We start from the raw sequence: 12,767 nt of genomic DNA, 5'->3' as shown, positions 1-12,767 counted from the left end.
CTAGACCGCATGAGCTTACAAAAATGGCATGGACTCATATTTATTTGTAATCCCAGCAAATGAAACAACACTTTTCACAAAAATGCATCTGATGAACCTTCATTGGATTGTGTGATAATTAAATTAAGTCTACACTGCCCATCTTTAATCACCAAAGGTGAGAGCACCTTCCAATTCTGGGAGGTCCATAACCCACATGTGTTAGAGTAACAATCAGAATCAATGGACCGCCCCCTACACTTTCTATGAGAAAGCATCTATTGTGATTGGACTCGAAGGCTAAGGGAAGGCACTGGAAGTGATACATATGTGGCCCTTCCAAGGAGGGAGGGGGAGTGAGTGAGGTGGTGGCTGCTGGTTTGGTGAAGGGGACCTGAGGGAGCTTTGATGGTTCGTGACCAAGACTGTTCCATGTGGTGAGGTTAAAGACTGAATTTTCCTGAACTTCTATTAAGAAACTTCCTTTTATAGACTCTGTGAATGAAGTTTGCTCCATTCACCTCCTGGCCTCAGGGTTAAGACCTACCTGGACTAATCAGTGAGATAGATTCTTATCTCCTTACTTCCTCTCTCTTCTCATGTAAATAAATTTCCATAAAAGTCAATTTTGATTTGAGATTATTCTTAATTGAGGATTGATAATAGTTCAATCCTCTGGCAACCATCTTTAATATATTGAACTCATAAAACCCTTTTTTCACCCTTACATTATATATGTGTATATATATATACATATATATATGTATATATATATATATATATATATAGAGAGAGAGAGAGAGAGAGAGAGACTTTAGGAATTTTGAAGTCTTTCTTTTGACTCCCTGTTCCCTGTTTTCTGACTTAGGGTTAGGAAATTCCTTTCAACCTCTCACATCCCCCAGTCATTATTCTATGTCCCTTCATTTATCTCTCAATTGGACACTCTGTACTTTCTCTACCCAAAGAAGCCTCTTCACTTTTATAATTCTCACACTAGAAATATTCTTTGACCCTGTGGCCTTTCCTGATTGGTTGGTTCCTCTTCAAACCTCTACTTTAAGGAGAATATTCAGGTCAGTCAAATTCTTTTCTCCCAGACATATCTTTATTCTTCTATAGGCTACATTCATCACTCCCCAGACTATATCAGCTATGCTCCTGAGTGGGATACGTTCATGTCTTCTCTACTTACCCCAGCTTTTATTTATTTTTTAAAATAAGACTCTTACTTTTAGAATCAATACTAAGTATCTGTTTAATAAGACTTTTGTCTTAGAATCAATACTAAGTATCTTTTCCAAGACATAAGATTGGTAAGGACTAGGCAGTTGGGATTCAGTGACTTGCCCAGAGTCACACAACTAGGAAGTTCTGAGGTCAACTTTGAACTAGGACCTCCTTTCTCTAGCCTGGCTCTCAATCCATTAAACCAACTAGATGCCCTCTCACAGTTCTATATTTAAAATATTACATAAAGAATATTTAGTAGAATAAATAATTAGTATGATTATTTGAGAGAGTAGACATCTGAGAAAAAAAACACAAATGTGCCTCATGATGAAGAAAAGTTTTCCAAAGAAAAGACAGAGACGTCTCAGAAAAAAGTATAGATATAAATAAGAATGAGACCTAACTAAATATTAACAACAAAGTCTTTCATAGAATAATATTGATATACATAATATCAATAATATTAGGTTCTGAGAGTAGTAGGAAATGCTTTGGCACTAGATTTTTTTCTTTACTTTGATATTGTTTCAAATAGGATTCATTGTTCTAGAGAGTCTCTTAGTCTTCCCAAACCTCAAATGGGGGAATTTTCCTGAAGTCTCAGTAAGGATCGAAAGGGATCCAGTGCAGTAAAGGTCATTGGGGGAATGTAACCTGAATTCTGTTTCTCTCCCTGTTTCTCTCATAGTAAATGACTTCTAATGCTATCTTCATACTTTCTGAGGTTCACAGAATAGGAAGTATGCAAAAAAAACCCACTAAATAACAAAGAACAGTATACAGTCCCACCCATTTCTTAATACAACACAGTTGTATTTTACCTTATGCCATAGATGTGTCCTTAAATTTGGTTTGACTAAGATAATAATGGTTTAAAAAAAGAATTGTTGTGTTTGCCATTTATAAGATTCTCTTAAGTCACGAGGCTGATTAGTAGCTTTAGTAGCTTTATTTACATCAAGAGATAATAAAGTGGGAAATATAGCAAGGGGGTAGAAAAATATCCTAAGTCCTAATCCTAGAGTCTCCAGACTGTGAATGTGAATCCAAATGCGATTCTCACTAGAATCCAAAGTCCGGATCAGGAAGCTGAAATCCAAAAAGCCAAAGATGCTTAAAAAACTGCCAAGAACCTTCAGCACAAACGAGGCCAAGACTGCCAAGAATACCACCAGAGGTCACACTTCCTAGGCTAACTGCCCCCAAGAATGAAGAGCCTAAAATGCTCCAAGCATGAAGAGAGTCCAAAATTGCAGTGAGTGAATCTCAGGATCCTGCTTATATCCAGCAGCTTTCTCCACCCATCAGCTCTCCTCCTCACATCTCAGGCATCAATCACAACCTTTCAGTTTGCCTGACACTGCCCAGGGGTAGGGGGTGGGGGTGGGAGGGCAGTGCTTGTGGCCTTTTAGGGTGTGAACTTTGTTAGTTATATGTTTTATAATCTATAATGTAAAGTTTAAATTCTTTTGAGAGTAATTTCAGGATAAGGATTTTGCCATCTCCCCAGAATCCAGACATAACTTTTTGGTGAAGGCACCATGAAGATGCCTGAAGAGCCTTCACTGGATCATGAAGATCAAAATTGAACTTTGGGGTGCAGTTGATTTGAACTATGGGGAGTTGAATGAGTTGAATGCATTTGTTTTGAATGTATACTCTTATGCCAATAGGGGACTGCCCCAAATTGGCTTTTTCTTAATGCAGCTAGTTTTATCCTTCTCTTTTATCCCCAAATTCCTGCAATTTAGAAGTTGACTATGTTTACAGATCCACCAAAAAAAAGACCAATCTTTTTTTGCCGGATCTCAGGGGAAAATGTCCCATTTAAAAGTATTTTACAAACTTCCTGTGGACATGTGGGGGACTTTGAAACTACATTTTCCATGATCCAATGGGTTTCCAGTTTTGGGCATGGTGACGTCCAATGTATAGCGCAGCTTAAATTCAGAGGTTGGCCTTGAGACAAGCTCTCTGGCTACTGAAGGAAGATGGGAGGAGATGCAGATGGGTGGCATTTTTAAAAATAGTCAGACGTGATCATATATATTTTTACCAACATGGCCATGGAAATTAAAATATTATTTTTCCTCATAATATCAGCCATTATCATTTTTAATCCTTACATAGTGACTTGCTAAGTATTAAGTAGGGATACTTTAAGTTCTTGATTGATTAACTTAAAACAGGCAAAGGAAATAAAAATTCCCATTCACAACTTACAATAAAAAAAAATTATCTGCCAGATTCTGTTGTTAATACAGTTTATCTATTTTGTAATTCCATTTTGTAAGTCTTTGGCTCACTTTGAATCCTATTTTCATCAAGAGATATTTTCCAGTCTCCTCCATGGAGAGGGCTTTCTCTATGAGATTATTTTCTTTGTTGTTATTTGGTCCTGTTTCTTATAATGGGGCTGAGTAAGACTAGTTCATCTCTTAAATTCTCTTTACAGTTTGAAGTGGATAATTTCATTATTCAGTACTCAGGAAGGAGGACACAGGGTAGGAATCCTATCATTATATTAGAAGTTAAGAGATGTGAGTTTTAGTTCTGACCCTCTTACAATTATGAACTGTTACTTTGGATGAGTGCAATTTCTTTGAGCCACAATTTCTTCATCTGTAAACTGAGGTTAATAACCATCTTACCTACCACACAAGTGTAGTATTTGGATTAAATGAACCTAATAAATTGGATCCTAATGATATTGTAGAAATCTGATCTCCTTTATTTGCATGGATGGCCATCTCTTCATTGTCTGGTAGTGTTTTGTTAAAGGAAAGAAGGAATCAAGTGAGATAACAAATACAGAAGCTTGTCAAATGTAAGGCATTCTGAAAATATAAGACAATATATAATTACCCAAATATATGCTGCCTTTTCCCCCAACACCTGGCTTCTATCAAACATCAGTGGAGTCTTACAACATGCTAGTTTGGCATCTTTATCTATCTTTTTAGATTTTCATTTCAAAGAAATTTTATTTTAAGGGCCTGGTCTATATTTGTACCAACCAGTGCAATACAATCCTACACAGGAAAGTCGGGGTGGAGGGGGAAGGAAATATGCTTTTATGTAGTGTCTGCTATGTGATAGGGACTGTTTAATCACTTTAGAAATATGATCTCATTTGATATCTAAAATAGGATTTTAGTATGGTATTAAGGAAATAGCCTTTCACTGTGCCACTCACACATTGGGAAATGAATAGCTGAATAGCTGAAACTTTCATTTTAATTACAATTATGATATATTTTTTAAAAGAACAATATTTTTCAAAACTGGTTGGAGAGTAGATCAAAACTTCAATGAACAGTGAATTTATAAAATATATGACCTTGACAATGGAAAAGTAGTTTTTCATTTGCCAGTCTCTATTTATTTCAAAGAACTAATCATTCTATATGTGATGACACTCCCATCTTTCCTAGCATCGTCCCAGTCTTTCTTAGACACTTCTTGCATAGCTTCATGAATAGGCTTTTTCTGTCCCTCCAAACTCATTAACTTCACCTCCAATGGGCCCAAATCAGTATATTCCTGTGGAGACATGACAAAAAAGGGAAGACGAAGAGTTATCTATCCAACTCAAGGACAAACATGAGACTGATTAGGGATTGAGATTTCTTTGGAATAGAGCCATTCTTTATCTGAAGTGTTGTGTTCTGTAGGATAAAAATTTTCTCCTCTCCAATAAGTTCCTATTTCTAGATGGCCTCAAATCATATGTTCTTCATGTGTCATGCAACATTCTTTTACTTTCAAAATTCAATTTTATTTTTTAAGATCTGAATTATTTCCTTCCATCTTGCCCCTCCCTTTCCCATCTCCCCACTGAGAAAATCAAGGAAAACAAAACCTATTACAACCATGTAGAGTTAAACGAAACAAATTTGTTCTTTGGACACATAATAATTTTCATTGTTAAGATGACTGTTAGAACACATAGTCTTAATACAATTTTTATGTTATAAATAGTTCTTAAAATAGAGTTGTGTCCTATTTGTGTATAAAGATGATCTGGAATTATTGGAATCTGCTACCCCTTTCATTTGTGTGTATAGTCATCACTTGAGAATCTAGGGGTGTTTTGTTAAGAGGGAAAAATTATGCCCAGAAACCTAGCTTTCTAGGTCCATTTCCTATACCAGAAGTCAAAGAGTACACAGAAATTACCATGAGCTTATATTTTCTAATATTTTAAAGTTTATCAAATAATTTCCTCAAATAATTCTATTAGGTAGACAGTGTAAGCATTATTGCCCCCACATTACAGATGAAGAAATAGAGACACACAAAAGTTTGTCTCACTTTCCCAAACTCACATAACTTGTAGGTGGGACAAATCTGAGGCTCAAACACAGGACTTCTAACTCCGAGAAAAGGGATGTTTTTTCCATACCTTGCTTCCAACACTGAATAATTCAGGAGGGTAATCTTCTGAGAAGAGAGTGTGTCATAGTAATCACAGTGTATTCCAAAGGCAAATACACAACTCTTTTTGGATTACTTATAACTTTAGATTGTTTACACCATGCTTCCTAGCTTCATTCAATAATGGAGAACTGGTGATAGTTATAAAGCATTTCTAATGGTGAGAAAGTAAGCAAGTGAGAGATGAGATACCTAGTAGCCTCTAAAATATAGAAATCCAATTATTCTTTATCAAGGGAAGCCTGTAGAATATGCTCATCCAAATATATTATTGACAGACACAGAGTTGGTGCAATCAATTTCATGCCAATATCCCTTTACCTGGGCATTAGGGTCCTAAGGGAGCTAAAAAATGAGGTCAGAATTCAAGGACTTTGAGCAACTGCCTTTAGAGTTAGGAATGCGTTACAGGTAAAATGCAGATCCCACTTATTTATTACCCTTTTATCACTGTCTCTCATTCCAGCTTGGGGTTCTGTTTTGAGGTCAAGAAGGAGAAGAATGATGGAGCAGAGTGTGGATGTTGTTGCCTCCAGATGGAGGATTCCACTTACTCTAGATTTCAGTCAAATTGGACCATGTGGTCCCTCGTTTCTACTCTCAGTCCTCTCCTCCTATCTTTCTTATCACTTAGCACAAAGTCTGGTCCGAATTGGTTCCTTAATAATGTTAACTCATGGACTGATTGGTTCTGTAGCCATCCCTGGCCTGGGAAAGATTTCCCCATCCATTTCACCAATCAAATCTTTTCCTTCCTTTACGGACTAACTAGGATGTTACTTCCTTCATGAAGTCTTTCCCAGATCTGAAAACGAGCTCAGATTTCTTTGTTATTTTCCCCAAATTTCTCCTTTGCCATCATCATCATCTCTCTTTTTTCCTTATATCCCAGCTGTTTGTATATTTCTTCTTTACCCCTTATAGCCTGTGAGTACCTTGAATCAAGTTTATGTTGTATCAGCATTTCCTAGTATGGGAACTACCACACAGAAGGTGCTTTAAAAAATGTCCATTGTTGAATTGAGCCAAACAAATTGAGCCAGCTATGCAGCTATACTCTGTTCTCCAGAGTAATGTGTGTGAATGGTGGGTCCATTTTACCTTAGGTTTGCAAATACTGTAATGTGTCTTTTAAGAACTGGGTTTCTAAGAGCTCTCAGAAAATGTAATAGATAGCAAGCCAGACAGTTCTGGGTTCTGATCCTGACTCAGCATATCCTGGCTATATGACCCTGGATTAAAATCACTTTTCCACACTGTAAACTGTGTTATTGATATATTGGTATATTGTTTTTTAGACATGAAATCATGGATTTAGTCCCTATCCCTTTTCTTACAATAATTTAGCCACTAATAAGATGTTATTTTAAATTAAACAACAGGGGAAGCTAGGTAGCACATTGGAGAGAGCATCAGACCTAGAGTGGGGAGGACATGGGTTCAAATCTGACCTCAAACACTTAACCCTGATTGTGGGGCCCTTGCTGTTGTTCCATCAAAGAGTTGTTACTAAGACAGAACATAAGGGTTTATAAAAAAATAATTAATTAACTAGACTATAATGTTATGAAGCTTTACCTCAAAATCATTTTCATCTTCATATAATAAATAATTTAGATCAGAAGCACCAAATTCAATAGACGATTCACTTTCACTCTCTTCTGTATTGTCTTCCTCTTCTTCATAAAGAAAAGCCAATCTTTCCGACAATGTAAGTTGTGATGTGTCTTTTTTCTCTAAGGGCTCTTGTTCTAAATTCATTTGGGGGAAAAATAAAACAATAATGTTTATATAGAATTTTGAGTAAGTAAAAATAAAAATATTATATACCTTTAGAAAGATTTAAATTGTCATGTAAGAATTAAAGTACAGAATTATTTGTCTTGGGAAGAATGATTCCCATGATTCAGAAATATTGAATAACATTTTTTGTGAAATATTAGTAATGATATTGAAACATATGAGAAATAGAAATTTTTCTAAGTGCAAAAGAGAAGAAATCTTTTTGAAAGATAGACTTTGGAAAGACTAGTTATCCAGATTAGTGGATGTGAGAATTTAAAAATAAACAAAGCTCCCTAGTGCCTCTGATATGAAATTCTAACTGCTCAGCCTGGTACTGAAAATGTTTTACCAGACTACGTTTCCAGACTTATTTTTCCCACTTTTAAAAATTACAGACTTAATAACACCACCATCACCACCACAACAACACATTTAAATTAAATGCATAAAGAAAAATATATGCAAAAATACAAAATTCACATTTTCTACAATTTGTTTAAAAATATGTAAATTATATATGTGTGCTAATATAAATATCCTCTGCTTTTGAGTTCCCTTTGGATTTGTTTTACTTAAATAATTTTTCTCTTAACTTTTGTGGCTTATTTTTAAAAAAGCAATCATAGTATGCATTCTCTTTTCATCTCTATATGTTTCCCTTATTTTTTATATTTATAATGTTTGTCATTTCTGATATTTGTCATTCATTTCTAATAACATAATCCAATCCATTACATTAAAATATTATAACCTATTCAGCCATTTCTCCCACTCATTTCATTTGTGTTATTTCTAGTTATTTTGTCATTACAAATAAAGTTTCCGTGAATATTTCCATTCATTAACAGCCTTTTATCCTCTCAATAAGTCCCTTAGGGCTTAATCCTAGTAATGGGATCCTAAGTCAATGAGCATGAATGGCTTTGTAACTCTTAAGGCATATTTCCTTCTTGTTTTCTAAAAAACAATTCACAACTGCTCTATCAATGTAATATTATGTCTGTTTCTCCATGTTCCTATCAGCATTTAATTTGATCAATTTAACAAATCTGGTTCTCAGTTAACATATTCTAGAACAGGGGTCGGCAACCTTTTTGGCCGTGAGAGCCATAAATGCCACATTTTTAAAAATGTAATTTCGTGAGAGCTGTACAGTGCTCACAGTGCCGCTCCTGTAACAGCGCCTGAAAAAAAATTGACTTTATGGCTCCTGCAGAAAGAGCCATATCTGGCCCTCAAAAGAGCCAAATAGGGCTCGAGAGCCATACGTTGCCGACCCCTGATCTAGAACCAGTAGACAAAGTAGAAGTGGAAAGAATCCACTGATCACTTTCTGAAAGAGATTCCAAAAGGATAACATTCAGTAATATTATAGCCATATTCCAAAACTTCCAGGTCAGGGAAAAAATATTGCAAGAAGCCAAAAAGAAACAGTTCAGATATTATGGAGCCAAAGTCAGGATAACACAAGACTTAGCAGGTTCTATAATTAAAGCATTAAAGGACCTGGAATATGATATTCCAGAGGGCAAAGGAGCTAGAACTTCTACTAAAAATCACTTACCCAGTAAAACTGAGCATAATCTTTCTGGCGAAAAAATAGGTATTTAATGAAATAGAGAGTTTTCAAATATACCTGATGAGAAGACCAGAACTGAATAGAAAATTTAACTCTTAGATACAAGACTCAAGAGAATAATATAAAGGTAAACAAGAAAGAGAAAACAAAAGACACCCAATAAGGTCAGTTGTGTACGTCACTACATGGGGAGATGTTTCTTATAACACCAATGTGTGAATGGTATTAGCTCACCCTCATTCATTTGTTCAGACTTTAGCCACCAGGAATAATGTCATCCCACCCAATTTAGAATTAAGTCGGGAGAGGAAGGTCTGTTACCCACACATGATAGTAAGTAACAAATCAAAAACAAGGGACTGCCCAAAACAGTACTGAGGCTGCCATTTGTCCACTTGAAATTGAAGGTGGACACAGGAAGTGACAAAAGCTGCTATCTTTTAAATATGATGGTAACTTACTGTGGAGGCAGTTGGCACTTTGAACTTGGTGTGGAAGGATCTCTGGTGAGACCTCAGGCTGCTTCCCTTTGAATTGTCACATGGATAAGTTAGGCTGACTCTCTTTCTCCTCCCTTGGTGTTTCTGGAGGCTCCAGCCTTAGGGAGGCCTCTCTTCTTAGAGGAGGCCTTGTGGCTAGAAGCCTTGTTTAATTAACTTCTGTACCCCTCTGCAGGAGCCTCTAAATTCCTACCTGTTTGGGCCTCTGGTCCGAGCCAGAGTTTCTCTCTCTCAATTTCCCTACCTTCAACCTTCCTAATTATAAATAAACCACCATAAAAGTCATCCTGACTTGGATCTATTTTATTTTGAAATCGAGTTAATCGATTTCTGGCAACCACACCTTAAATATCTAGTTTTCCCCTCTTACATCAAAGAATTTTGTTATTAGGACAGTTAGGAGTATACATAGACGGAGGGTAAGAGTGTTAGTTTGAATGTGATGAGATGATATAAAAAATTAAATTAAATTAAGGCATGAGAAAGAGGAATATATTGGGAGGAGGGGGAAGGGAAAATAGAATGAGGTAGATTATCACACATAAAAGAGCTTTTACAGTGTGAGGGGGAAATGGGGAAGTGGGGAAGAGAGCATCTGAATCTTTCTCTCATTAGAATTGGCTCAAGGAGAGAAGAGCATACACAACCAATTGAATATGGAAAGCTATCTTCCCTGTAAGAAAATAGGAGGGGAATAGGAGTAGGACTGATAGAAAAGAGGGCAAATTGGGGGAAATGGAGGTCAGAAACTAAGCAGAACTGAATAGGATGGTGAGTAATTGTAATTTTAATGGTGCAAAAATGTTTTACAAGTCTCTCTAATAAAGACCTTATCTCTCATATACAAAGAGAAATGAGTTGAATATATAAGAATATGTCATCCCCAAATTTATAAATGGCCAAGGGATATGATCAGGCAGTTCTCAGAAAAAGTAAAATTAAAGCTCTCTATAATCATGCAAAAATGCTCTATATCACTATTATTTAGAGAAATGCAAATTAAAACACCTCTGAGGTACCACAACACACCTATCAGATTGGCTATTATAACAAAAAAGGATAATGAAAAAATTTGGAGGAGATATGGAAAAGCTGGGACACATATGCATTGTTGGGAGGATTGTGAATTGATTCAATCATTCAGGACAACAATTTGGACTTATGTTCAAAGGGCTATAAACAGTATATATACCCTTTGACCCAGCAACAAATTACTAGATTTGTATATGTCAAAGAGATTTTTTTAAAGGGAAGGACTTATATGTACAAAAATATTTAAAGCAGTTCTTTTTATTGAAGCAAAGATTTGGAAAGTGAGGAGTTACCCATCAATTGGAGAATGGCTGAGTAAGTTATAGCATATTATCATATTAGAATAATATTGTACTATAAGAAGTGACAAGCAAGAAGATATAAGAAAAACCTGGAAAGATTTACATGAAATGAAGCAAAGTGAAATAAGCAGAACAGGTGAACATTGTGCACAGTAACAGGAATACTTTACAATAAACCGTGAATAATAGCTGTTCTCAGCAATACGATGATCCAAAACTATCCCAAAGGACGCATGTTAAAAAAATTCCATCTATTTCCAAAGAAAAATAACTGAGTCTGAATCTAGACCAAATCAAACTTGTTTCACTTCCTTCAGTTTTTTTTCTATTTGAGTTTTCTTCCACAAAAGGCTAATTTGGGAAAATGTTTTATGATTGCACATTTAAAAATCTATATGAGATTGCTTATCCTTTCAAAAGGGGTAGGAGTTTGAGGAAGAAGAAAAAGGGAGAGAATTTGAGACTCACACTTTGAGCACTTGGTATACTTGTGCTCTCCGTGTACTCTCTCCCTGTGGAGATTTCAGGGAGCTCAGAAACTTGGCATTCAGACATGCTATGGGATACACAATCGGAGTGGATTTCCTCATCAAGGCTTTCCAATACCAAAGGCCATTGTTGCAAGTGGTACATTAGATCGAGTGCTGAGCCTAGAATCCCAAAAGACTTAAAACTTCCAGAGGCAGTGCAGAATCTACTAATCCGTGAGCACTGATATATTCTTAAATTCAAATCTGGCCTCTGACACTAGTTGTATGACTCAAGGCAAGTCACTTAGTCTTTGTTTTCCTCAGCTTCCTTAATTATAATATGGGGATCAATAATAGCATCTACCTCCAAGGGTTGTTGCAAGGATTAAAGGTGATAATATTTTTAAAGTACTTAGTATAGAGCCTGTGTCTGCCTTTTCATAACCCCATTTAGGTTTTCTTGGCAAAGATACTGGAGTGGTTTGCCATTTTCTTCTCCAGATCATTGTGCAAATGAGGAAACTGAGGCAATTGGGGTTAAGTGACTTGCCCAGGGTCACACTGCTAGTTAAGTGTCTGAGGTCAGATTTGAACTCAAGAACACGAATCTTCCTGACTCCAGGCCCAGCACTCTACACACAGGGCCACATGGCTGTTCTTGGTGTGTAATTAATACTATGTAAATATTTATTTCCTCCCCATCCATCCCTCTATACCTAATTCTTTTAGAGTTCAAATCAGTCTTTATGAGGCCTGACCACCATCTTTGCATAAACCCAGGAGCTCTCTTTTTTCCATATTACCCATATCTCCACCATTCTGTCTCTTTTACACAGACTCACTTTCTTATTCTGTATTCTCTACTCCCTTTTACCACCAAAGAACATACTTTACTTTTCAAACCTTCTCTTATTTTTCCAGGGACTAATTTTCACCCTCATACTTTGTCATTAGGACCAGAGACATTTAGTAATGCCTCCTAAGGCTATAAAGGGACTAATAATCTGTGAGTACTCATATGTTTTTTAGGTACACCTAATGTTCTGTATTTGCCAACATCCTCAGATTCAGTAGACAATATTTGTAACTGAGAAGTATTCAACTTGCCACAAATTTTGTACGGGGGCTGCCTACACTTAACGATGCATCCACTTTCTCTCCAAATCAGAGCCTGCTTCTCATATCAGTAGGCAAAGGGAACATAAGCAACTGTCTATTATCAAAATCATTCCTCTTTTGCCGACTTTTCTTGAAAGTCTAGATCTGAAAGTGAAACCTATAACTATGGTTTTGGTGGTTTTTAAGTTCAACATCATTATTAAATAATAAATAACCTGGTTGTACTTCCTCATGCAAATCTCCTGTGTCAGTTAGGCCAGCTCCTTGGGTGAGGAAGAGAGGCCTAAAAGGAGAAAAAAAAAAGAAAGAAAGAAAGAAAGAAAGAAAAAAA

The 12,767-nt window shown here is 36.1% G+C and overlaps 1 protein-coding gene across 1 annotated transcript in view; it reads right to left on the bottom strand.

Moving 5' to 3' along the window:
* Window positions 1–4,593: 4,593 nt before the first annotated feature.
* The window catches only part of CCDC83 (coiled-coil domain containing 83), a 68,996-nt gene continuing 60,822 nt past the window's right edge, over window positions 4,594–12,767 (bottom strand). The window contains exons 8-10 of the mRNA XM_044666018.1: window positions 12,652–12,719; window positions 7,228–7,400; window positions 4,594–4,755 (exon numbers count right to left, since the gene is read on the bottom strand). Coding sequence (XP_044521953.1) covers window positions 4,594–4,755; window positions 7,228–7,400; window positions 12,652–12,719 — 403 coding nt within the window. The remainder of the gene's footprint in view (window positions 4,756–7,227; window positions 7,401–12,651; window positions 12,720–12,767) is intronic.

The sequence above is a fragment of the Gracilinanus agilis genome, chromosome 3 (assembly GCF_016433145.1).
Source record: "Gracilinanus agilis isolate LMUSP501 chromosome 3, AgileGrace, whole genome shotgun sequence".
Taxonomy (NCBI): Eukaryota; Metazoa; Chordata; class Mammalia; order Didelphimorphia; family Didelphidae; genus Gracilinanus; species Gracilinanus agilis.
This window is presented reverse-complemented; position numbering and strand designations above follow the sequence as displayed.